Below are 25,825 nucleotides of genomic sequence, written 5' to 3'. Positions count from 1 at the left end.
AATTTTTATGTCTTTGAAAATAGCATTGGATCCCTAGGAATATTTTGTTTTCACTGGCAACTTGGAACATAGCTTGTTGTGTGTGTGCCAAGGTGTTACCCGGGTTTATTTCCTACTCCTGTTCTTATTATTTTTTTTAATATTTATTTTATTTTTGAGAAAGAGTATGAGCAAGGGAAGGGCAGAGAGAGAGAGAGAGAGAGTGAGAGAGAGAGGAAGACACAGAATCCCAAGCAGGCTCCAGGCTCAGAGCTCAGAGCCCAATGTGGGGCTCAACCCCACGAACCGTGAGATCACGACCTGAGCCGAAGTCGGATACTTAACCGACTGTGCCACCCAGGTGCCCCTTATACTCCTGTTCTTATAGTGTCTCTGATATTCTCAACATTTTTTTGTTTCTCACCATATGCAGCAAGTGCTCTTCATCTTCTCTTGCCCAGTGAACTTCCAGTGTGCTAATCCCTCGTTATAAATGACTGACGTGCGAGCACACATTTAAAATAAAACTGGGTAATCTCACGCTCCCCATTTTCTCATGGTTAATTCTTTTTCTGGAAATCTCATTTGTTATATTACCTTTGCCATGAAGAATTCTAAAACATCATGTTTATGATTGTAATCCTTGAGGCAGCGTTGTTCCAAAGATCCTTTTGCAACGTGTCGTGGAGGAGCAGTTGGTAATAGCTGCATCATCCACCAGCTGTAAGACTCCCTCAGCCAGGGAATCCCTTTCTGTCCCTCGTGTTGGCTCTCAGCTCACCTCATTCAGCAACCTGAGTTTTTATTAGACTTTTATTTTGGCAGTTGGTATGTTCAAGGGCTCTGGCATTCATCTGAAAAGCTATGTTTTAAAAAGCTTTTGTATCATTGCATAAACACTAATCAGTTTTTTTTTTAATCATTTGAAGATAATTGGAATTAGGTCAGTGCTCCTTTAGATAGATACAAATGTTGTTTCTAATTTTAAAACTGTTCTCTGTGATTACTTTTGCTGTAGACACCACACACCCAAATGGGAAATGATTGCATTAAAAATCACAGAACTGCCCATTGATTAATGGGATTCTTTGTAGGTTCCCACCCCCTGCAGAGCAATTTCCACTTAGACTTGGCTGTTGAAGAAAGAAGAAATAGTTTTAAAATCACAGAGTTTCTCAGGCCTGTACTATTGATGTCATGGACCAGATAAGTCTTTCCTGTACATCATAGGAGTCTTGGCATCATCCTGCGTCTATACCCACTAGTTGCACTAGAAGCATCTTGTCCTTCTCCCTTCTGGTAACGTCCAACCGTGTCTTCAGAATTGGTCCATGTCCCTTGAAGAACAACATCCACTTTCTGGGGGGAAGTTCTGCTTTAATCCCTTTGACACCCATCTTGTTTTTGCTATTGGAAATGCTCTGTTCCGTTTGGTCTTTTGTTTTGTTTTGTCTTATTTTTGTTTTTATCAAGTGCAGATGAAATCAGTTTGTGGACTACTTGTGGTTGAACTTGGATGGAAAAAATTTCGCAGGAAAATTCCTCATTTCTTCTCTGTCATAGCTTCTGCTCAGGAAAGAAGTAGCAGCATGGCCAGTCATCACAGTTGCCTTCTGCCTCCTCTCTGCCAGCAGCTGGCACTGCACCCCAGGCCAACCATGAGCGCTGTCGCTGGGCCTCTGCATTGTCGTCCCAACTGTGGGTGCACCTGGACCTTCCTCCGCACTGTAGTGAGGATGGAACAAGAGAAGGGCTTCTGGTATTTTCAGTGCGGCCCTGTCCTATGGGGTTTCCTTCCCCTTCAGATTAGACAGGACTTAAGAGAAAGGAGGTGGAGGAGGTACCCAGGTGGTCCTGCTTCTCAGTACTTGTGGCCTAATTTCTGGGACTGAGAAGAGATAAACGAAGGGGAAAAGTAGCCAGGGAGGTGTTCCTTCTGATCTGTGATGACATGGTTCTCAATAAACAGTGAAATGAGACAGAAACCATGGAGTCAGGACAGAAGAGTAACCATCACGAAGTTTTTCCAAGGTGCAGAGCACTGCCCTTGAGAGATTGCATCCTTCCTGAGTTTCTTCCTGCTGAAATATACTTTTACTTATAGTATCGTAGTTTGTTGTTCTTGGTCCCTCCTTTTAATGGTGTTGTTTGCAAAATAAGGAATTGGCAAGTTGTCATTTGCTCAAATCTGTTTTATGAAAATTTGGTGGTTCGTGAAATCTCAAATCTATGAATCACTGATGCAGGGAAGGAGGCCCTCAGGAGTTTGGGGAGACAGGAGAGGAGGGAGGAATGTGGGAGGGGGGGAGGCATCCAGAATCCAAACCATAGGAAAGGCAGTAGGCATGTTACCCTTCTCTGATCCTGGCTCCTATGACCTTACTTTAGGGAAAAACTAAGTTTGGGTTCAAGGCCAGCGATACATTTACCACTTTCCTATAGGTTGCCCTTTCGCAATACTACCTTCATCAGACTCTTTAATGAATTCTTTTGTCCTGAGAATGTTAACTCCAAGAGCAAGAGAAAAATTGGTGAGCCATGCACCGGGCACCCCAAAGTACCCACGGCTGATTTCTTGTATGGAAAAAGCAGTCTCAGAAGCTTCATGACTGCTTTAAAAAATCCATTTCCATTGTGTTGTGTTTGTTTGCATTAAGTTGTTCATCTGAGTTGACTCTAAGCCTGATTAGAGCCTTGTTTACAAAAAAAAAAAAAAAAAAAACCCAGCAGGGACTAGCCAAAATCAGACAGGAGAGGAAGCAAAAATCCTGGTATTTGATCCTCCACAGTGAGAAATCTGTGAGTGTCCTCCTCTCTGAAAATACTTGCTGGGTGAGCGTGTATTTCATTTCCAGCGTGAATTTCTGTTACTTACCCTTCCCTCCCATAAATGCAAAGTACTCCTTCAAGGAAGTACCCTGTGATACATCTCGTTCCAGATAAAATATTTCATTAAATAGCCTTGCAATTCTTGTATCCTCTCTGCATCTTAAATGTACTTGACCTATAAAAATTATTTCTAATTGAGATTCATCCCAAATGGGACCATGTGTGTGTTGGGGTGTGTATGTGTATGGATGAAACAGATTCCCATATTCTGTCTTGAAGCAAATGCAATTGGCAAAATGACTTTTGACTCACTGAAACCTGAAATCTAATAGTCGAAGAAAGCCTCAGTTTCCGCTGCATCCAATAGCTAGGGGCAGCAAATCATTAGAAACCGACAAAGTCAAGCAAACAGCTTTCCTCCTTCGTAGTTCACATAATCACTTAGTCCAATTCAGATACTGTTTCAGCAAAAGGATTTTAAAGACATCTAATATCTCCATGGGAGATGAATGGGGCTGTTCCTCACATGTCATCTGCTCTTTGGAAAAATCTGACCCTTCAGTAAATGGCTCCTTAGGTCTGACTTGCAGACACTTTGAATAATGTAATGCTGCAGGACTGCCAAGTTGGATTGGATCGCCTTGCCCTTGTTACTTAGGACCTGTGTTTTCTAAAGCTAATATGGTTTCCTGATACGAAACAAAGTCTGATATGGTGCCGGGTGGCTTCAGTCACAATTAAGCAGTTTGGTGATAAAGTTAATTGAAATGACCAAAAAGAAACCCTTACAGAGCAATTGGGAAATTTTCCCTCCTATTTTGCAAAAGTACCTTGTGACAGAAAAGTGATTGTCACAGTGGCAAGGTTATTAAAACTGCTCAAGAGATCCGTGTGTTTAGCTGAAGGAAAGGACGTGACATATTCTTCTTCATCAGTCTTTGTTTGCTTTTTGTGTGGAAGGGTAAGGCATTGGGAATCTTTGAACTCCATGTTGGCATAAAAGTTGCTTTTCTGAAGAAAGATGTGAAGGGTATCCTTAACCGAAGAATTACTTAGCCTCTGAAAGAGTCTCTGAGAACATACCCATTTGCTGGAGCCCAGGGCTGCGGGCTTCGGGGTTTCTTTGTGAGTCTTCAGTTCATTCTGAGACCAGAGCCATCTGTTGTGATGGGAATTTAGAACACAAGGTGGCACAGCGGAACCTTGCTCTCCGCACGGAGGGAGGCAGCCGTGAGTTGAGCTGAGCGCGGCAGCTCACGAATAAATCAAGAAACAGCCCAAGGATCAAAAGCTGTTAAGCAGTCACAGCAGCAATGATGATGATCAAAAGACCAAGCTGCCCCTCCCCTTTGCCTCCTCAGCCCTTCCTGCAGCCCTCAAGATACAAATGCATTCCCCAAGCGCTGCACACTCACACATGCATTCAAAAGGTATTTGCTGAACTGGGGACCAGATACTGCTTTAGGGCTGGAGACTAGCCCTAGAATCAGAGAGCTCAGGTCCCTGAAATGGGGAGAATAAGCAAGTAAATGATAGCAATGAACAAGAGAAACAATAAATAGGTAAACAAATAGAATGGGCTTAGAGAATCACAGGGTCTCTGGAAACAAACTGGGCTGTGCAAAGAAGAAAGTGTCCTAAGTAGGGTCACCTTCGGATCTCCTGACGGCCTGGATCCCTGGATGGCGTCTCCAAAGTAGCGACATTTAAGGAGAGCCCCGAGTGATGAGAAGCCACACATGTAGGTCTTCAGGCACGGTGTTCCAGGTAGAGGGAACGGCCAGTGCAACGGCCCAGTGGATTAAAAGGAATTAGTCTGGAAGTGAAGAGTGTCCTTCTGGCTGGAGCATGGGCAAGGGGAAGGGTAGCGGGAGATGAAATTACAGAGACAGGGTCAGACGAAAGAAGGCTTTGTGGGACACGGAGGAGAGCTTGTACCTCATTGGAACTGTGTTCGGAAGCCATAGAAACATGTAGCCTGCAGACCATATAATCTGATTTATGCTGTAGAAAGATGTTTCTGGCCCCTGTGTGGATAATGGATTAAAGGGGATGAAGAATAAAGCGGAGAAGGATTCTTAGGTTCTTACAGTCATCCCGGCTAGAAAAGCTGGTGGCAGTGGAGACAGACAGACGTTCAGGATACATTTTGGAAACCTGTGTGGTAGGAAATATAAAGAAGCCTCAAAAAGAGCCTTAAATTTCAGGGGTTTAGTGTCCTATAAGGTTAAAACAATTCAGGAAGCTTTCCTGGACCTCTTTCTTGGTCCTGTGCCTAACTTTACATTGCTAAAAATAAGGCAGCTCGGATAAAAATCACCATACAAGTCAGTAACCCTGAAGAAAAGGATCCTGGCATGTTTTTTTTTTTTTTCTTTAACCTAGAAGCTTCTCAGCACCAATTACAGTGATAGGTTTCCTTTCGGGGCCAGTGGCCTTAAAATAAAGGGCCCACACAGTATCCTGTTTTCCCAACCCAGAAAAGGAATCCTTATTGGTTTTTTCTTTCAATGAGCTATTTTGAGCTATTCTTTCATAATCCCCCCTACACATTCTAAGTAGCTAAAAGTCAAACCTTCAGCATTAGAGGAACTGCCTTGAAGCTTCCAGGCTACAAGCAGTGTCTCTTCCTCCAGGGAGACTTCGACAAGCATGGGGAATAACAGGGCCGGGGGATAGGGCCAACCCTTAAGCATTTGCACAAAAAGCAATTCACACTTGAAACACGGGTGTTAGGGGGGCACCTGGGTGGCTCAGTCGGTTAAGCATCTGACTTCAGCTCAGGTCATGATCTCATCGTTCGTGAGTTTGAGCCCCACGTCAGGCTGTGTGCCGACATCCTGTTGTCGAGTTCTTTGTCTCCCTCTCTCTTCTCCTTCCCATTCATGCTCTGTCTCTCTCTCTCTCTCAAAAATTAAACATTTAAAAAAAACTAGAGGTGCTAAAAGCCAAGCTCTCAGCGCAGCTGGTAGGGAGTCTTCCTTAGAGGTAGAAGCATTTATAGAGGAAGAGAAGACTCTGTGCCTAAGTACTCGAACTACACATGTTTCCAAGCAACATAGAGTTAGAGAGCCTTCTTCGAACCACTTGAGAAAATGACTTAATTCCACCCTTAAAGAGTAGATCTTGGTAGGAATATTCTCTGGGGAAGAAAGATGGGCCTCATCTTTCTAATGACAAATTAGTGGTCTTTTTCAGTTGACAGTTCTTTTTCTTTCCCCTTCTGGAAAGAAGATGCCATAACTCGCCCTACTTCTGACTCACTCATTTTTCCTGCACCTAATTATTTAAAAAATCATGTCATTAGGTAGTGTCGGGATACATTTGCAAGGTAGAAAAGCTCCTACCCACTTTGGAAACTAGTTTATAGGGTTTGGATGTCAGCCAAGCTGTTAGCTTTAAAGACTTGCTTCATTGCCCCCAACTCAGAGACCAGTCTTGTTATATTTTTAATATGCGTAGCCTTGAATGGTCAATGATTTAGGTACTTTGACTTGGGGTAAAATAATCAGGGAACCTGATTGGCTATGCTTAGTCTCCCATGCTTATCTCTACAAAGAGAACTTTTCATAAATCCACATCACGATTATGGGTTCAGGCTACCTTGACCTGTTGACCAGTAGGATGATACCCATGAAGCTGTAGGCTGAATTTTTATGAATGCATTTTTTATGTATAAGCACCCCTTCATAGTGGGCTGTGGTCCAGAATGGATTAAGCACCTTTGAATGAGACTGTATAGATCAGTGTTCAAAAGCACAGCCTTGGCATTAGACCAAGTCTGCTCTCAGCTGCTCACCTGAGTGTGTGACCATGGCCATGTTCCTTAATCATCAATGTCCCGGTTTTCTCATCTGTAAAATAGGGATGATATTAGTACTGAACTCAGCGGTTGAGAAGAATAAGTGTATGTCAAAAGGCAAGCTCTCAGTTCTTGTTAGTTAATTTTACTACTCATTTACTTTTATTCCACATATAGAAGACCTCGTTTTTTACAAAAATATACAAATGAAAAGAGAAGCCAAGTTTTTGACCCTTCATGGTATATTCCACATGTTTTGGGGAGTCAACCACAGTAGCACTAGTTATTTTATTGCCCATTCTGAAGTGACCATTTATCTCTCAAGAATGGCATGGTCACAGTACTTTTGAGCAGCTCAAAGTATTAATGACCTTGGGTCTCTCCTCACCTGTGCCAGTTCAAGGCTTATGACTTTGAAGTGAAAGGCTCTGTAAACTATTAGCAGCCACCAGACTTGCATTTCTCTTTGGGACATATTTATTAGGCTGTATGTACTGTGTAATTGAAGCCGACTTCTCTGTCACTGTAGAGCCGTGCAACTATGTTCTTCTCACCAAATGCCAACTGACACACATCAGGAGCTACTTATTACAGACATGTGAGGTCCAGCCATCTCTTTAGATTATGATGTCCATAATATTTTGTAATGACCATTATTAGGTCCCCAAAGGAAAGAATGTCTTCCTCTTTTTGGAGACCTTGGGACTGATGCTCTTGTTCTTGGCAGTTAGTATCATCTTTGCATTGAAACATGATAGTTTGGTCATAGTATTTAATTGGAGGAAGGAGGAGAAAAAACAAATGTGTAAACTGGAACCATTTTTTAATTTTGTTTTATGGATTCAATCTTGGAACATATGGCATTTGTAAGGTCCTTCGGTGAAAATGTACTCTAGTTCAAAGTTGGCCTTGAGTTTACGTTGGCACACTGATTTCACTTTACACACAAAAAAACTTTTAGGGGCACCTGAATTGCTCAGTCGGTTAAGCGTCCGACTTTAGCTCAGGTCATGATTTCGTGGTTTGTGAGCTCGAGCCCCGTGTCCGGCTCTGTGCTGACAGCTCAGAGCCTGGAGCTGTTTCGGAGTCTGTGTCTCCATCTCTCTCTGCCCCTTCCCCGCCCATGCTCTGTCTCTCTCTCTCTCAAAAATAAATAAACATGAAAAAAAATAATAAAATAAAAAGTAAAAACTTTTTAAAAGCTCATCATCATTTTTCAATCAAGCATCTGTCATCACATGGTGCTCCCAACCTCCTGACCCCACGATTAAATACCAGCCCTCCTTCAGTTTTAAGCTCATTCCCTCCGCCCTTTTCTTCTTCTTGGATTAGCATTCTTCTTTCATGCTCCTAAGAGCAATAGTGCTTCTTTCCGCCGTGGCCCTTAGCACTGACCACACTCAATTTTATATATTGCTTTTTTTACTTTTTTTTCTTTTTAAGACAGACTGTAAACTTGTCCAGGTCGGGGCCATGTCTGATTTACCTTTATCTCTTCAGTGATGCTTCGGTAGGCATAGGGCAGAGCTCAGTAAATCTTGCATGGGTGAGCAGTCACGTGGACAGTTCCTTCTCAGCTCAGATCCTGGCTCTGCAGGAAAGGCGTACTTGCCCACCCAGGGTAAACTAGCTTTGCCTCCCAGGCACAGCCTCTTCCATCACCCTGCTTCGATTTCGTCACCGAAACTATCCCTCTGAAATTATTTGCTCAGTTATGTATATTCTCTGCTCCCCCGTGGAAAGTGAGCCCTGTAAAAACAGGACCTTGTAGACCTAATTCATCGCTTTAATTCTTGCCGGCTCTTGGCATACAGCAGGGCCCTAGCACAGATTGGTTAGGTGAGGGAGGGACTGAATTCCTTTCCTATCTGCAATGGAAAAAGTCAGGGCTGAGTGTACCTACCTTTTGCAGTTTTCTGGGCCCTCCTTAGTATTTTATCAGTAGGGTGAGTGCAGTTTAAATGCAATCCTGGTTTATATGTGTGTGTTTGTTTAATTTTTTTTTTTTATGTTTTATTTTTGAGAAGGAGATAGAGACAGCATGAGCAGGGGAGGGTCAGAGAGAGAGGGAGACACAGAATCTGATGACAGGGTCTAGGCTCTGAGCTGGCTGTCAGCACAGAGTCCCACATGGGGCTCGAACCCACAACCCGTGAGATCATGACTGGAGCTGAAGTCAGACGCTTAACCGACTGCGCCACCCAGGTGCCCCTGTTTGTTTGTTTGTTTGTTTGTTTGTTTTAATGCTTATTTGTTTTGAGAGACAGCACACGCATGGGGAGGGGCAGAAAGAGAAGGAGAGAGAGAATCCCAAGCAGGCTTCACACAGTTAGTGCAGAGCCCAACATGGGGCTTGATATCATAAACCGTGACCTGATATCATGACCTGAACCAAAATCAAGAGTCAGATGCTCAACTGACTGAGCCACCCAAGTGCCCCCTGGTTTATACGTTTTGTGTTAAGCAAACTAACCTAACAAAAAAACCAGTTGGTAGAGATGATCCAGTTGGCTCTTTAAAGAAGGGTGACTAGCCGTTAATGTTAGTTATTTAAAGTCCCTGATCTGCAGTGAAGTAATGATCAATTCTGCCTGGCTGAAGAAATCACAGATTTTCTCACTCTGTCCTTCCCACACCCCTCCACATTGGTTGTTCATGCATCTCTGAGTGTTTTGATCCATGCACATCCTGCCTGTCCCCGTCCCCCCAATAAAACATTACCCTATTAGGTTCTCTATTCTTTCATGCAGCAGATTTTTGCTGATAAATATCAGTGTGCTGCAAAGTCCTTTAATGCAGTTTCCCTTCTCAAACAATGTTTACACGGTACCCTTTAGATCTTCCCAAGAAAGAAGAAGCAGCAAGCACTGAAACTTTTCTCTTTCTGCTTGATCCTTCTATTTGCAGATAAAGCATTTAATATACACTGTCCTTATTAGAGGCACCGACTTAGCAGAAGTCAATCTCACCCCAGAAGTTGCGTCTAACACCATAGCCATGTGCTTGGACAAGATGATTTAACCTGAGGTTCATAGAACCCAACAGAATTGGCTTCTCCAGGTTACGGGTTGAGATTTCAGAGACTGCTGGAAATGATACACAAAATGATGGGCTTCTGTGCAGCTTTGCTTCAGAGAGGCTCTAACAGCTTTTTTATCCTATTTTCAATCAGGGCCATGGCCCAGTAATTTATAACACAGCCACTTCAGTGGAATGGTAGTCATTGAGCCAAGAGAGAGCTAGAACAAACTCCAGGTGATGTTTAATCTAGCACTGCATCAAAGTGAATAAACACATACCATTGTCCAGACTCACTGAATAATGCTTCTCTGTTTATAATTGTAGTTGTGTGTCAAATCTGGAAAACTTGGGAGAGACTCAAAACAATATGAGTAACTTATTAATTTTAGAATTCAGAAAAAATATTTTAATACCTGTTCTTGTAGTCTTTGGGTGTGTGATGTATGTATGTGATATATACATAAATAGCTATTTTTACAATGAGTTTGTATTCTGTGTACAGTTTTATCCTGCTTTCAACGTCTTGTTTCACTACTACTTTTCCACATCACTAAATGTTCTTCACTGTACCCATTTTTAATGGATTCGTCTGTTCTTAGAAGTTGTTTCCAACTTCTGTCTTCTTTAAATAATACTCTGTTGAACATCCTTGTAGAGAAATCTTTATGAGCCTCTCTGATTATTTCCTTAATCCAAACTCTTAATGATGAGTTTTTTGTCATAAAGTCAGCTATAATTTTTGAATCCAGCATTTAGGATTGCATATTGATGTGTTTTAGAATCAGAAAGATAGTGGGGTCTGAGATGAAAATGTGCACAGGAGCAGTCTGTTCTGTTTCAGAATCTAAGAATAGCTCCAGACCCAATTCTCATGATCTTTTTTCCGAGGCTTTCAGTGGTCTCCATGAACTAACCACCTGATTGTCTCAGTCAATCAGTCGATCAATCTCTCTCCCTCTCTCTTACCCTCTGTCTTTTTTCACTATAGGTAACAGGCCCCTGCTCCTTGAACACTGCATTACCTGATTCAAAACCAGTGCTGTTTTCTTTTCTTTTTTTTTTTAAATTTTTTAAATGTTTTTGATTTATTTCTGAGAGAGAGAGACAACATGAGCAAGGGAGGGTCAGAGAGAGAGGGAGACACAGAATCTGAAACAGCCTCCAGGCTCTGACCAGCTGTCAGCACAGAGCCCAATGCAGGGCTCGAACCCACAAACTGTGAGATCATGACCTGAGCCAAAGTCGGACGCTTAACCGACTGAGCCACCCAGCCGCCCCCACCAGTGCTGTTTTCAATCACACATGCTGCGATGCAAAATTTTAATGAATCCCATGCGTTGTAGGACGTGTGGATTAGCGACATAGTGTGTTGTAGGACGTGTGTTATAGGACGTGTGGATTAGCAACATAGTGTGTGTTAGAATGCAAAGGAGGAGACCAAAGTCTTTCCATTAAAATGCTCACACCTAGAGACCAAGTACACAGTGAGTTTACTATCACAAGGAAAACAATGTAAATTAGCGGCATAGTACAGTTTTTATCACTTGTTAGATCCACGTGATCTATCACATTGCGTGTGGCAATGACTTTATGATGCACCCTTTCAAAGCCTTTTGGATGATTTTTTTCTTCGTTCTCTCAGTTGGTGAGGTTGGTTGACATTCTCACTTCCTTTAGCCTGGAGGAAGTTAGGTGCAAAGAAGTCTGATTTCTTTCCCACGGTTCAGGCTTGATCATCTTGGTGCCGAAAGGGCAGTGCTTGGCTTCTGTTTGGCCTCGGGGGAAGCGTAGCTGAGCTATCCACATCTTCCCTCTGTCCATTTAGTCAGCAGGATAACTAACACAAGTCTTAATCTCAACAGGGCGCTTAAGGAAACTTTGCATGTATATATTAATTTGGGGAGAAAGTAAGCAATTCTTGAAGGCTGTAGAGGTAAACCATGGCTCCTGAGATTTAAGAAGAGTGCAGTAAAATGTTCTGAAATTTGCTGTATTCTTCTGACTTTAAAAGGCTTTTGTTTATTGTGGTATCCATCTGTGTGTACCTGTGTGTTCATAAATAAATAAAGCTTTGGTTGTAGAAGATACTGAAATAGGTAATAAAACCATCCATGATCCCTTGAGCCAAAGGACACACAGTTTTGCCATGTAACCTTCTAGTCTTTGTTTCCAAATGCATATATATTCTATTATATTTTTACTTTTTCCTATAGATCTTTGCATACAACCATTATAAAACTTGAGCAAGAATAACATTTGCCATTTAGTTGTATGAGAACATGTTTAGTAGCGTGGTTTTATGGTCTTGGTATTTAAAAGGAAAGAGTTCTTCATGTTATTTGGTCAGATTCCAGCCACTAACAGAGAATTTGCCATTTGTTTTCTCCAAAAGGACATTTCTTTTTTCATAGGGAACTTTGGAACTTCAGGTCCCAACTTTTCTCACTTGTATAAATGACACTCAGACTCACACTTTGAATGTACGCTTTCCCGTAAAAGTTTTCTGGGACCCCTTTGAAATAGCATTTGCCACCTTCTAGGCTCTCAGAGCAGACGGTGCCGTCCATTGACTCTTTCTTCCTCCTCTTCTCAAAATCTCCCTTCCTTTCCCTGAAGGGAGCAGGTGAGCGCATTACAACAGGTGCTGTTTCTTCCCATATGCCCCACGCGTAGTATGTGACACGATTTCTACAACACAAGCTTCCTGTTGGCCCCGGGAACACAAGGTGTGATTTACCCTGGGAAAACCACCGTAGTGCTGTCAAGTGTGGGGTCATGCTGCTTTCTGTTGCCCATCCAGCGTGGGGTGGCCTGCACCCCACCCTCGCTCGGTAAGAACCACATCCTCGGCTTTCTAGGTCTTGGAAAATTCTGCCAAAGGGCGACCTTTTTTGCATATTTTCCATGAGGTCTCCCAGCTGTTCTTAAACTGTCTGAGTAGTTTTGGCTAAAATACATTATAAATTGTAATCAGGAGCTTTGTTCCCACATTCATATTCATTAGATTTTAAGATTTAATGACTGTGTGGACTTAAAGCACATCCTTGATTTCTTTTTTAAAAAGCATTCAAGTAGAGTCTTGCGATTTTTGACTCTTTGAATACTAATTTACGGCCAACTTTGAGCCCTATAAAAGGTGTAGCTTTTGAAAAACAAGGTAGCAGAGAGGAACGAATTCTTCTCTAAATTAGAAAGTTTTTCTGATTTGCTGTAGAATACAACTTGTAGGGTCAGTTGAGCTGGGATCTTTCAGGATGTTGCACGGACGGCTTCCTCGGAGGGAACAGACTGTAACTCCTACCTCAGTTTGCTTCAGACTGGTTGGTTTTGTACACTTCATGGAAGGGCCTTTGATTAATTAATGTTTATGTGTAAATAAATATTTTATTGCCTCAGCAAGGTAGAAATAAGGTGTTCTTGGTGAATAATTCTAGACTGAGGCTCAGTCTGTTTCAAGTAGCCCCTCCGATCCCTGCCCCTCCTTGCCCACCAGAAATATCCCAGTGATGAGTCTGATGTGGACAGTCATGGAACACGGAGTCCGTGCCTTTGTTCGGGTATATTTGAAACCGGCCTCCTCCTGCACCCCCCTTTCTGCAGCAGGCTGCTTGCACTGAGCATCGTGTTTTGGAGCCCAGCTGTGTTATTCAGAGAGAGATAGCTCAGTGCTTTTAGCCTCTGCACGCTGCCTTAGAGGTTGGCTGTTCCACAGCTTATTTAGAGCCTCTCGTCCTTTCCAGGTTTCTTTCATACCAGCAGTGCTGCGGTGAGCATCCTTGTACCTGCACTCTCAGCGTGCGTTTCTGTATGACAGGGAAAGAAAAGTTCCCGTTATTTTATACATGAAATCTTCAGAGACCAGGAATTTAAGATGGTCAGTTTTATAAACTGCATCTTTAACAGTGCACAGACTGAAGCCCCTTTCCCTGACTCCTCCTACCTCATTGGAGAGTCTTGACACATTTTTGTAGTCACTGGGATCCTGGGTGAAGACAGGTCTGATAAATGCTAACCACAGTGAAATGTTGCTTCTTCCACTTAACGAAGAAGGTCAGTCAGAATTAGGGGGAAAAAATCTGAATTCAAGAACGTAGTATTATACAGCTTTGAAGTATATGCAGTGACCAATATTAATAAAACTGAAGAAAATTCCTTAAGGCAGTCACATTAATGAACAAATAAATGCACCTCATCATTTTTAAAGAATAGTGAGCCCGCCAGATTGCTTAGCACAGTTATCCTTATCCACAGGTAAAATATTTCCGCGATAGTATTTTTTATATTTTAACCTGTTGGGCAGATGACTTTCCCTAGTGAGAGGAAGACCACCATAGCCACTTCCTTCCTGAATGGTGTCAGTTCACAAAGGCAGGTGAAAGAGTTGACAGTTGAGGGCGGCTATTCTGTGACAGGTGTGAGGCTTTAAAATGTTTTGTCTATTTAAGTATCATCATCCTGTGAAGGGATCTTACCATCTCTGTTATATAAACTGAGACTCTCAAGCATGAACGGTTCTAAAGCCAACTTGATGAAGGTCTGCCTTCTACATTCTTGCTGCACTTGAAAGAGTCAGACTCTTTCTCCCCACCCCCTGTCTCCCAGTCTCCTTAGCTGGGGCCCTCAGACCTCCTGCATCAGAATCTCCTGGAAGATTTGTTCATAACGCAGATTCCCTGGCTCTTGAAGGTGGGGCCCAGGATTCTGCGTTTGTAAAAGTCTCTAAGTTCTCCTTATGTACTCGGAAGTCTGAGAGCCACTTGGCCAGGCCGTGGTGACCTCGTTTTGGTGGTGATGTGATGAGCCTTGCCAGAAGAGTGTCCCCAGTGCCTTTGGGGACGAGTAATCCGTGACAAGCCATGCCTCACTCGCAGTGGGCACATTAGCAGCACTTCTCTGCTGGCTTCCTCCTACTCACCCACTTCCGTTGCCTCGTGTTACTTGTGCTGAACTTAGCACAGCTCATGGTTTGACAAGTCACTTCCCAAAAGCATTGAAATCATCACACTCCGTGGGGATCATTTTCTAAAAAAGGTTGAAGTTTCCAGTGCAGAATCATCAGATCACAAGTATATCTTTTGTGCCCAGTGCAGATGGAATCTGCATTTTGCATTCGAACCCTTGCTCCAACCAAAAATAAAAAAAAATAGATAAAAAAATGAGAAGACCGCTGGCAGAAATGATTACCTTTGAAACACCATTATATGCTTTTATTTTCCATTCTAGCCCTCCTTTGCTGCACTCTCTTGTTGGCAGGTTTCCCATACATCTGCCCCTAATCGCTGCTGACTCGTCTAGAAGTGTGAGGCAGTGACAAGCCCCTTCCAGCTCTCACCCTCCCATGAATGACAGGGTTCTGGAAGAGCCAGCTAGGATCAGTGAATACCTTTTCCTCCTCTGCCTTTCTGTTTCTCCATTATTGTCTTCTCTTAGGTCCATGAAATTTTCTCATTCACTCCCCCAACAATCTGCTTTCCCCTTGAGGGTCTGGCCCCAGCGAGCGTCCTTTCCAACAAGCTAAATAGGAGTGTGCTTGGTTGACTGACATGCACAAAGAGGTGTGCCCATCATTTGGAGGGGGTCCTACAGCAAGTTGAATTTGTGTTCTCTGCTGGCAAAAGAGCATCCGTCTTTGTTTTAGTGTTGAGCTCATCCAAATAAAGAAGGCATTTCCTCTCCTAAAAGGCAGCGGGGGGGGGGGGGGGGGGGGGGGGGGGGGTGCATGCAGGGAAGGAAAGAAACGACCAAAAAAAAAAAAAAAGGAAAGAAAAATTTAATTTTAACCATGTACTCCTCTGCAACTAAATATACACCCCTTCCTGTGTCCTGATTGGTCCGCTTCAATTGACAAGTGGATCGTGTGGAAAGGAAATATCCTGGACTTAATTGTAAGTTAAGTCTCTCTTAATCCAGAAGAGCATTTGAGATTCTGTCCAAGTGTTCAATTTCCCAGGCCGCTGAGGTCTGTGAATTTCTTTTCCCAGCCTCCAGGCTGCTGCAGTACAAGCCAGCATAGCTAATGCAGATAGATCTCCTGCCTCTTGCTCTCCTCCTCCCTGTGCTTTGATTCGATATGAACAGCCTGGTAACTCCGATGCTGGGGAGAAATCTGACATAACTCTGCAGATGGCTAGGTTTCCATGAAACACCTGGGGATTGTTCTTTAAGGAAAAGGTAACATTTATATGCTAATGATTTCTTCCCCTCTTCCCTCCTTGTTGCGTTTTTTCCAGGGTTGCCAGTTCCCAAGAAGAGCCCAAAGTCGGTAAGGACTTGTCAGTTACTTCATTCTTGTTTTGGGGGGCTGGGTGTCTGGTGGTGGGAAGGGACGCTGTCTGGCTTGCCTTCACGAAATGTGTTTTAGAGTAGATGCGGGAGACAGTAGCCAGGGCTCATTTGATTGAGTTCTGAGGATGTGTTTGGTATAGAAGGTGTTTGGGTTTGTCTTTAACTGTCTAGTGATTTGTGGGCAGGCTGCTGGAGCCACGTTAAAGAATGCATGTTTGGAATCTTCTCTTGTGTAAATGCATTACAACTCTCGTTCAAATGGATGAGTTTCTTAGGTGTTTTAACTTGATACAAATGCTATTGTTTGCTTTGGGAGGCGGGTGGGGGAAAGCTCCACCTGCTTCCTGGGTAAGGTTCCTCTTAACTGGTGTTTCCATCCGTTCACATGGGCAGATTCTCTCCCTGAGCTTTCTTATGCATTGGTTGATGAATTATTTACAAAATTAGAAAGCCTGCAGGTTTAAAGAAGAATTGCTTTGCCCTGTCCATATATCCATGCTCACGTGGAACACTGTTCACTGCCCCAGCATTGTGAATAAGACATTTCCTTGCTGTCGAAATGCCCTTTGTTGTTTTGCTAGCTTTAGCAGCATTATGCTGCAGGTATAGGATTCTTTAAAAAAAAAAAAAAAAAAAAATCAATGTTTTGCTGTCCTTTCTAATCTGGTTTCCCTGAAGATGCATTACCTAGTTGACATGTTAGCTAATAGCTTAGAGGCTATGGTGTTTTGCTTGGTGGTGTGAGCTTCTGTTCCCAGGGCACTGACAACAAATTAAAATGCTACTTAAAAACTCAAAATCTGGAACTAAGATGCCTATGAAATTGATCTGAGAGAAAGAAGCTTCCTGACTCATTAACGTTCAGGTAGAGAGGGGTGCTTCCATGTGGCTTAGAGTATTGGGGGGAGGGAAAATTTACGGCTTTCTGCCATCCGGGAAAGGACAGCCTTTAAAACTTTGCAGCTCATGGGGCTGCAGTGGAATTCTTTCCACCTGTCTCCAAGCCTGGCGGCGAAAGGTGGAAGTTTATTAAGGGGATGAGCAAAGAAGCTTCTTGCATTCTTAAGTTCCACTCCTAAGTTGTCCAAAGAGAAAAACCTGCAATAATTGATCTGCTTTCCAATGGCACAGGGCTGTGGTGTCTAGAACATGTGACTTCGGGCTGCTTCCCTTGTCAGTCTGCATTAATGTTTAAGCTGAAAAGCACTGGTAGGTGTCCACATCGGAACCACAGGGACGCCAGCACTCATGAGCGTGCGTATGTGCCACGTGCGCTCGTATGTGTGTGTACGTGCATGCACATGGCACACATGTGTCCTCATCCCCGAGTCATAGAAACTTATTCAGGCTTCAGAGAAATAGAAGCAAATCCAAAAGATGTGTCACATGAGTTTGAGTTAGCAATCCTTTTTCCTTCCCCACCCGCAAGCATTTTATGTGATGCACGGAGTTAATTTACACACCCCACATGGAGAAGAGTCTTAAGGAGGAGCCTACTGGGGAAGATATAGCAGGTCTGGCTAGGGAGCCTGACATCAAGTAGCAAGGTGTTGTTTTTGGTTGTGCATCCCATTTAAACTTACTTTGCAAAAGGATTTTGTGGATTTCATTTGCATCTTTTCTTCCCCAAAGTGTTTTGGAATTTGCTGCTGAACTCAAAGGATATCAAACAGGTATAGAGCCTGCTTTCACCAAGTCAGTTAAGAGAATTCCCTATGACAGTTTATTTTTGTAGAAGCCGTGTCATTAGCAAGCAGCAAGCCAATTACTCCGGCTGCATTCCTAGGAAAAAAAGCGTTCTTAACTGCTTTGCCCACAGTCTGCTGGCTCTTAATTACCGCAAGCTAAGAGCCGGGTGCACTGTCGGGTTAGAAAAGAACAAACCCCCAGCCTGGGGCTTGTCCTTACCTGATTTCTGTGCCAGCACAGGGATGATGGCTTTCACAGCATTGCTGGCACACTCTGCCAGCCGCTGTACAAAATTTGGGAACTCTCAGCCAAGGTCTGCCATTGCCAGTAGAGCACTGCTTAACATCTGTGATCCGTGGCAGCTCTGGACAGGTGGGCTGAAAGCTGCTTCCCTTCCCCAGTTAGAATTTTGATGATGTCCTGCCAGGGAGACTGAAGATGATGGGATTTTTCTGGTGGGGTAGAAGGGAATCCATGGGAAAGCTGGATGTCATGGTTCCAGAAAGCCAGGCACATCAGAGCAGACAGGGTGTGTTGTGCAGGATAAGTAATTAATGCACACCGATTGTGCCAGCTCATCACGTGCCGAGATTACCATTAGCTCTGTGAATATGCAGTCTTAACCCAGGACCATGTTTTTTCTCTGTTCATAGAGGCTTCTGACATTCTTGGCTCACTCATACGACTGACAGCTTCCTTTTGCCCTTACACCTTTTTTTAAATGTTTTCAATAATTAAGTAGTTGGGATTTTATTAGAACAAAAGGACTTTTTGATCTTGTTTCCCCTCCTGGGCAGTCTCTCTCTCTTACTCTAACAAGCAGTTTCACCTACTAGATTTAGTTTAAACGTTGAGTTTATGGGCTCTGTCTTCACTGGGAACGGTGGCAGTGCTTTAGTAACATGTTATTCATTTAATACCTGGATGTTCATACCATAACATCAGGAATTTTTCTGCCACATGGCAGAGACAAAAATAAGACGTATTTGCTGTCAGGGCCTAGACCTCCCTGGAAAAGTGATTGTGAGGCCCAATTTTATCATCCTGACTGGAAACTTGTTTAACAAGACTCTTGTTCTGAATCACGCACAAGGGCTTTGTAAGAATTTAAAACCCTAGGGGCGCCTCACTGGCTCAGTCAGTAGATGGACCATGTGACTCTTGATCTTGGGGTTGTAAGTTTGAGCCCCACGTTGGGTGTACAGATTACTAAAAAGTAAATAAATAAACTTTAAAAAAAGGAATTTAAAACTCTAAATATTACACCAAACCCTGAATTTTAAGTCAGTATTCACTTTTGTTTTCTTACTAGTTCATTTCCCAACTATGACTTCCCTTTCTCCCTTCCTTCATCCGTTCATCTGTCTCCATAACCATCCATGCATCTATCCATGCATTTCTCTTTTATGCACTCATCCCTCAACTATCCATCCATCCATCCATCCATTTATTTAGCAATTAGTATCAAGAACCTAGTAAGTATCAGGTTTGGCATGAGGCACTGGAAGTACTATGGTAAATCGGTTGGTCCTGTGCCTTTCTTCATGGGGCTTGCAAACAAATGATGTTTTGAATGCTTCTTTCAAAAAAAGGATTCGTTGTCACAAATCACCAAAATTTGTATGCATTTGGTACGTCAGCCTGTGTTCATTGAGGACCTTCTATATGCCAGACCCAGTGCGAATATACAACAGGATCTAAACCGGAAAACCTTCCTGCCTTCATGCAAATGGGGAGAGAAACAAAAGCCACATAAAAAGGCAGATGTGTATGCATCCTCCTCATGGGGCATAAAGTCAGAAACTTTACTAAGTGAAAAAAAGAGGAAGGATAATGTAGAACGAGGTACACACATCATGATAATCACTTAGCCCTTAATTACAACAACCAAAGTTAAATAGTCCTTACAAAGCCGTTGAAAGGACCCAAAGCTGAGATGCTGTGATTGAGCTATGGAATTTTTCTGAGTTCCCCAGCAGCCTGAGCGATGCAGGGAACCATATCTACTTAGCTGCTATGGTCACATAGAAAGCATACCATATTCATAAAGAAGACAAATTTTCCCCATTACTGAAAACTTCACCAAATGTCAGAGAGACCAAGGAAGTCAGTTCCACAGACTGCGGCAAAGGCAGCAACTGGGAAGCTGAAAGGAAACAACCGTGACAGGTTTCTGTTCCGTTGTCCTCGGCTCCTTTCCCCTGGAAGGGACCCTAAGGACGTTGCCGACAACCAGTCGTTAAAGAGATGTGAGAGAGATATCTCTCACATAATGTGCCCAGTGAGTGACCCCAGCCCAAATCACCGAGTTTTAGTATCCTGCCTGGTTTTCAAATTCTCCTGGTGGCCTTAGCTCCCCAGAGCCACAAAGAAGCAAAGACTAGCAGGAAGAAAGATTAGGGTCACTTATGTAAGTGTCATTGTCCCTCAATTTCTCACGGCGATGTACTCCCTCAGCCTCTTGGAACCTAGAACATAGGCTTTGCTTGTGTATTAAATTTCTTTCAAACATTCCATGTGAACCGAAATTCATTTTCATATCCAATCGTTACTTTCTTTTCTTCTCCATTAACTCCTCTCGTCTGCCTTTTTGGAAGAGATTATTTGACTTTGACTCACAAATGATAAAAGGAAGAGTCAAGGAGAAAGACCATCCTCTGCTTTGCCTTGTATTTGAATCTCCGATTTTTGCACAACCTTTAATGACATTGGCCCTTGGAGTTTTTCCTGTTGTCCATGTAAATCACTGCAGTGGCCTTCAGTCTTGGCAGATAAGTGAACTGTAAATAATTTTGGTTTAAAATGGATCGATTTGTCATTTTTAAGCCACATGAATTCTTTTCATCATTTAAGCTCCTAAGTGCTGTCTGTATTCATTTGCTCTTCAGAGCAAATATTTTCAGCTCACTTTATAAGTACTTTCATTTTGAAATCATTCTGTGAAATACTGATGAGTTGATTTTTTTTCCCTATTTCCATGTATACAAAGCATTGCATCTCCCCAACTGCCCTGGCCTATCGATAGTTAGGAAATCATTTGTTCTAGGGAGACCAGTACAGTTTTATTTGAAAAGATCTTATGAACACAAGCGTGTGGGTAGTGTGTGGCCAAGTATATTAGTGGAGTTTTGAAAACTGAGCCCATTTCTTTCTTCCTAATCAAATGATAGGATATTCGAAGGTCAAAATCTTGCATCCCAAATAATCAGCATAGTGACAACTGCTAGTATCGGAAATGCCCATCTCAGTATGTGGCACACCTTTCCAACTAGTTGCTCAAGGCGGAGACCTGGGAGGTGGATGTCCATGGTTCCAAGATGTCCTTCCCCTCCCCTCCCCCTCCTCTTCCTCGTCCCTGCCCCGCCCTCCTTTCAGCAGTGCCTGTTGAATCTGGCACCAGAATGTCTTTGACTTCACTTGTTCCCCCGCCCCCCTTATCACTGCTGTGCCCTAGTGTAAACCACCTTGGGTCTCTCACACAGACTACACAGTAGCCTCCCCTCTCTGCTTTTCCTCCTCTCCACACCAACCTATCCATCCCTCAGTAGCCAGACCAAGCGTTCTATAAGTCATTTGGCTCCTGGCACATCCCTGCTTCCGATTCGTGAGTGGATTTCCTCTCCTCTGAACTAAGAATGAAACTCAGACTCTTTAAAGCACCCCTCAAAGTCCTTGTGGTGTCTGGTCTCCAAGTCATGTCAGGCCACCCCACTCCCTTGCGGTGTCCCACTACATTCTCTCTGTTTACAGACAGCCCAGGCTCCTTTTTGTTTTGAAGACTTGGCATATGCTGCTTGCCTTGAGGGACTGTTTTTCCAAAAGTGTCTTCCTACCACCCAGCTAAAGGACATTGCAGTATGTTGTTATCAAACTGTTAAGATTTTATGATTAATATCCATCAGCACACACACACCTAGATACAGAAGCATAAATTCTAAGAGCTTAGGTACCATCTCTTTCTTTCTTACACATTGTATCCCGGAGAATCTGGCTCATAGGAAGTGTCCAGTATGTAGTTATTGGATGAGTGAATAAATATGCATTGTGGGTAGTGACATAAGAGGGCTTCGTCTGGACATTCCGTTATTTGTGTCCCAGGTCCTCGCATGGTGCTAGTATGTATCGAGTAACAGACTTGAGATGTCTCTTTAACTACAGATACTTCTTTGGGCCAGTTTCTCACCTAGAAAAATGAGAAAGAATCCCACCAGATGCGCATCTGATCCTGTGCTATAACTAGTTCAGAAGGAAATTTGTTCTCATGCCCCAGGTCTTTCCTGGGAGGTAATTCCAGGTGGCCGGAGAGCTACAGGTTGACTTTAATTTGAGAGATACATAATCCTAACTTTTCTCCTGGGCAGTTCTGGGCTCTAATCAGATAAAAGACAGCATCAAAGCTAATTAGCATGCTCACAGAAAGGAAAAAGGCATATTTTGGACTCTAGCACAAACACACAGAGCAAATAGCTTCAAAAAACTTAGAGTACCACAATATTAAATAAAGAATGCATCTTCAAATTAAGTGGTGTTCACAATTGAACTTGAAAAGAAACGTAAGGTAAGGTTCCATCTAAACAGCTTCCAGAATGTTGTGCATTAGCCCATTAGTGTGGGTTAGAATATGTCATCTAGTCATAGCTTGAATTGGTGATAGGTTTTTGTTGTTGTTGTTGTTGTTTTTGAGCATATTCTCAGGATGGTACCTTATTTACTTCTCTTTTCCAAATTTAGGGACAGAGTCTAGATGGCATTTGAAAGGGATGCAGAGACAAAGCTTCAGAGACAGTTTTACACACTCATTCCACGTTCTGTCATTTTGTGTTAAATTGGACCGAAGTCAGACATTTATTGGGAGATGAGAAAGGGTGTTAAAATTTGAAAAATGGCCCAAGCCACTTCTGGTAGACTTCATTTGCATACCGTGGTCATGGCAAAGCTGTGTCTTCAGTTAAGCCCAAGATTTCCGGGTCCTCCGTGTCAGAGATTTGTTACGGTGGGGCAGCCCTCAAAGGGCCTTGGGAAGCCATGAGGCGGCGGACAGAGTCTGTGCGTGTGCATTTGTGAGCATGTGTGTAAGAACATGTGTGCATTCTCTGCAGGAGGCAAGGCCAGCCTGTTGCTGGATTCTGTCCAGCAAGGTTGCCAGAAAGACATTTTTCTCCAATTCGGAAAGAGGGAGTGAGTGGCAGAGGTTAAGGGTGGGGTTCCAGGGACTACAGAGTGGCCCTGGGAAAGGAAGAAGGCGATGACCTTCCCATCAGGTAACCCCGCAGGACAGCTCACTGTGGGTCCCACTGCGGCTTTGTGAAGGGTCATCTTGACATGAAGGAACCTGAAGATTCAGGGGTCAGAGGCTGGCTTTACCTGTGAAATGAAGTTAGTGTCAACAGACCATTCCCACAGTCTGGCATTTGCTACTCATTTGAGGAACCAAGAGACAGTGGGCATTTGAATGGAGGGACGTACTTCTTAGGGTGAACTCCAGAGGTCCTTAATCTGTGGAATTACTTGCTTTTATATTTAAAACACTCTTTTCCTTTTTTCCCAAGAACAAAAATAAAACACTACCAAAATATAAAAAGTAATAGCCCCATTAATTTTCCTTACCAAAAGTTATTTCAAAATGAAAATAGCTTTAAATTTTGTCTTGATTATAGCAAGCATTATCTATACCTTATAAAAAGTAGATGGGGTGCCTGGGTGGCTCAATCGGTTCAGCATCCTACTTCGGCTCAGGTCATAATCTTGTGGTCTTAGGGTTCAAGTCCTGCGTCGGGCTCTGCTGACAGCTCAGAGCTTGGAGCCTGCTTAATTCTCATCTGCTTCTCTCTGTCCCTCCCCTGCTCGCGCTCTGTCTCTCTCTCTCAAAAATAAATAAACATTAGGGGGCGCCTGGGTGGCTCAGATGGTTGAGTGTCCAACTTCGGCTCAGGTCATGGTCTCACGGTTTGTGGGTTCGAGCCCCGCGTCGGGCTCTGTGCTGACAACTCAGAGCCTGGAGCCTGCTTTGGATTCTGTGTCTCCCTCTCTCTCTGCTCCTCCCCCACTCATGCTGTGTTTCTCTCTGTCTCAATAATAATAAACATTAAAAATAAATTAAAAAATGTTTTCTACCTTGTAAAAAGTAGATAATACAGGAAAGTATAAGAGGGGAGAAAGCCGCCCTGAACCCCATTTTTCCCCTCTCTATGCCAGTGTGTGTGCACACCAAAAACGGGCTCAGCTGCATGTGCTTATTTATAATCGAGACCCTTGCAACGACCACAATGAAGGGAAATTCTCACGCATGAGCAAAAGAGAATGGAGGATATATCCGCCATTAACATTTTCTGACTCCAAATCTTGAGCATGTCTCCCGGGGAAGCAAGAAGGCAGCCACTGAGCTTCTTGGAGGGCAGAAACCAGAGAGCTGGCCCCAAGTCTCTGGGATGCAGATCCATGCAGGTCTGAGCTGAACACTTCATCCTCAAAAGGGAACAACATCGATATGGGGGAATGGCAGTAGTTGTCCCTGTCCAAACCTCCGTGGGTTGTGCCGCCTTCACCACAGTATGTTGTCCCCCTGAGTCGGAGCGACCTAAGTCTCCCATGGTTTCCTTACCAAGACCTCTTTGCTAGTGTAGTATATGGGCCTCACATTGCTCCATCAGGCACACCAAATACAATTTTAAGTAGTCTGTCTTGCCTTCATTAAATACATGCCCAATCTCCTCACCTTTGAATCCTTGCCAAAATCCATACTCAGACTTGTAATCTCAGTCAAGGGTAAATGAAGTTTTTGTCCTTCTGGGACTTTCTTCAGATACTGACATTGAAGTGAAGATTGGAAAGGGAGGGAGTAAAGGGGCCTGAGATTTAAATGAAAGGGAATTTGAAAATTTCCATGAAGATGGGAAGTAAAAGGTGAAGGGTACCTGGGGAGAGTGTGAGGAAGGGTTTTGATAGAATTGATTGTAAGACCAAGGGGAAGATTTTGATGTTACATGAAACTTTAGGGAACTGAAATGCTCTGGCTCAAAAGATCTTACAAAACCACTTAAATAGCATAAGTTATACAGGTTCAGTAAGAGTGGACAGAGATACCCATTCCTGTCCTCTGCCCCTTTACGATGCTTCTATACAGGTAAGTGTAAGGACATCTATTAAGTGAGAGGAAGGATTCTGGAATTTGTATTTTGAATGGGGGAAACTAAATACCTGGGCTTACTACCATCTTTTTTCAAGAAAATCAGAACTGAAACTCCTTCACTTCCTACCAGGTATTTTTCTTCCCACTAGGTTTTACTCTCCATTCAATCATCATTCAAACAAAGTGCATTTCATAAAATGGGAAGGGTCTTCTGCTGAGCAGGTTTTAAAGCACAGAAACCTGCTTATTCTATTGAAATGTAATGAAACTCTTGCCTTTTGAACACTGCTTGGACTTTGGACAGGCTGCAGATCTAACAAGGCTGACCTCCTGAGGTCAACCCATATATAAAATCTGATCTTGGTTTTTTAAGCAACAGCAGTGTCCGGAGATCAAGAGGTGAATTGTGACGGCTGCAAAATTGTGTAGCTAAGAGTTATAGAAGCTGTTCATATGATAATTACTTATGCTTATAAGTACCAGTGCACATATAATGGCAAACCTGATTTTTTAAAAGGTCTGATCTCTTCCTTACAGTGTAAGAACTAATGGCAAAAGGTAAAAGTAGGGCATTTGATGATTGCAAGATGCAAAATGGGAAGTTCCCAGGACCATTTTTAGCCCCGATTCTGGATGTTAATAGCCTTACATTTAAATCACTCATGGTTTTTGTGTCACGTGTTTTGCCAAAAAGTTGATGATGTTGAAGTGATACATCTTTTATCCAGTTGCTTATAGGACATGTCCAGGTGGATGTCTGAAAGCTCAAATTTAGAAGCCCAGAACTGAACTCTTACTTCTAACTGCACAGGCCCAAATCTTCCCCCTTATCTCTGCCATATCAGTAAGAGGCTACTTGAGACATGCAGTTGGAGCAGGCCCCCAGCTTTCAAGCCACGCTTGATTCCTTTCTCTCACACCTTCGGTACAACCTACTCGTCTCCGCCTCCGCCACATTACGCCGGTCCGTGCCATCATCCTCCCTCACCTAGATAATTACCACAGTATCCTAAGGTCCCCCATATCACAGCTTGCCCTGGGACCTTTTAAAACAGCAAGAACACAAATGATGATGCTAAATTGATACATCT

General features: G+C 43.2%; 1 protein-coding gene across 8 annotated transcripts in view; it reads left to right on the top strand.

Annotated features, from left to right (window-relative positions):
- Positions 1–25,825, top strand: part of MAGI1 (membrane associated guanylate kinase, WW and PDZ domain containing 1) — a 632,528-nt gene that overhangs the window by 571,916 nt on the left and 34,787 nt on the right. For all 8 annotated transcript variants that reach the window (XM_039240070.1, XM_039240064.1, XM_039240069.1 and 5 more), the window contains one exon: positions 15,862–15,893. In XM_039240070.1, the coding sequence (XP_039096001.1) occupies positions 15,862–15,893 (32 nt within the window). The remainder of the gene's footprint in view (positions 1–15,861; positions 15,894–25,825) is intronic.

The sequence above is a fragment of the Hyaena hyaena genome, unplaced genomic scaffold (genome assembly GCF_003009895.1).
Source record: "Hyaena hyaena isolate Hyena2069 unplaced genomic scaffold, ASM300989v1 scaffold_167, whole genome shotgun sequence".
Lineage (NCBI taxonomy): Eukaryota > Metazoa > Chordata > Mammalia > Carnivora > Hyaenidae > Hyaena > Hyaena hyaena.
The sequence above is the reverse complement of the archived record's forward strand: the minus strand, read 5'-3'. Positions and strand labels throughout refer to the sequence as shown.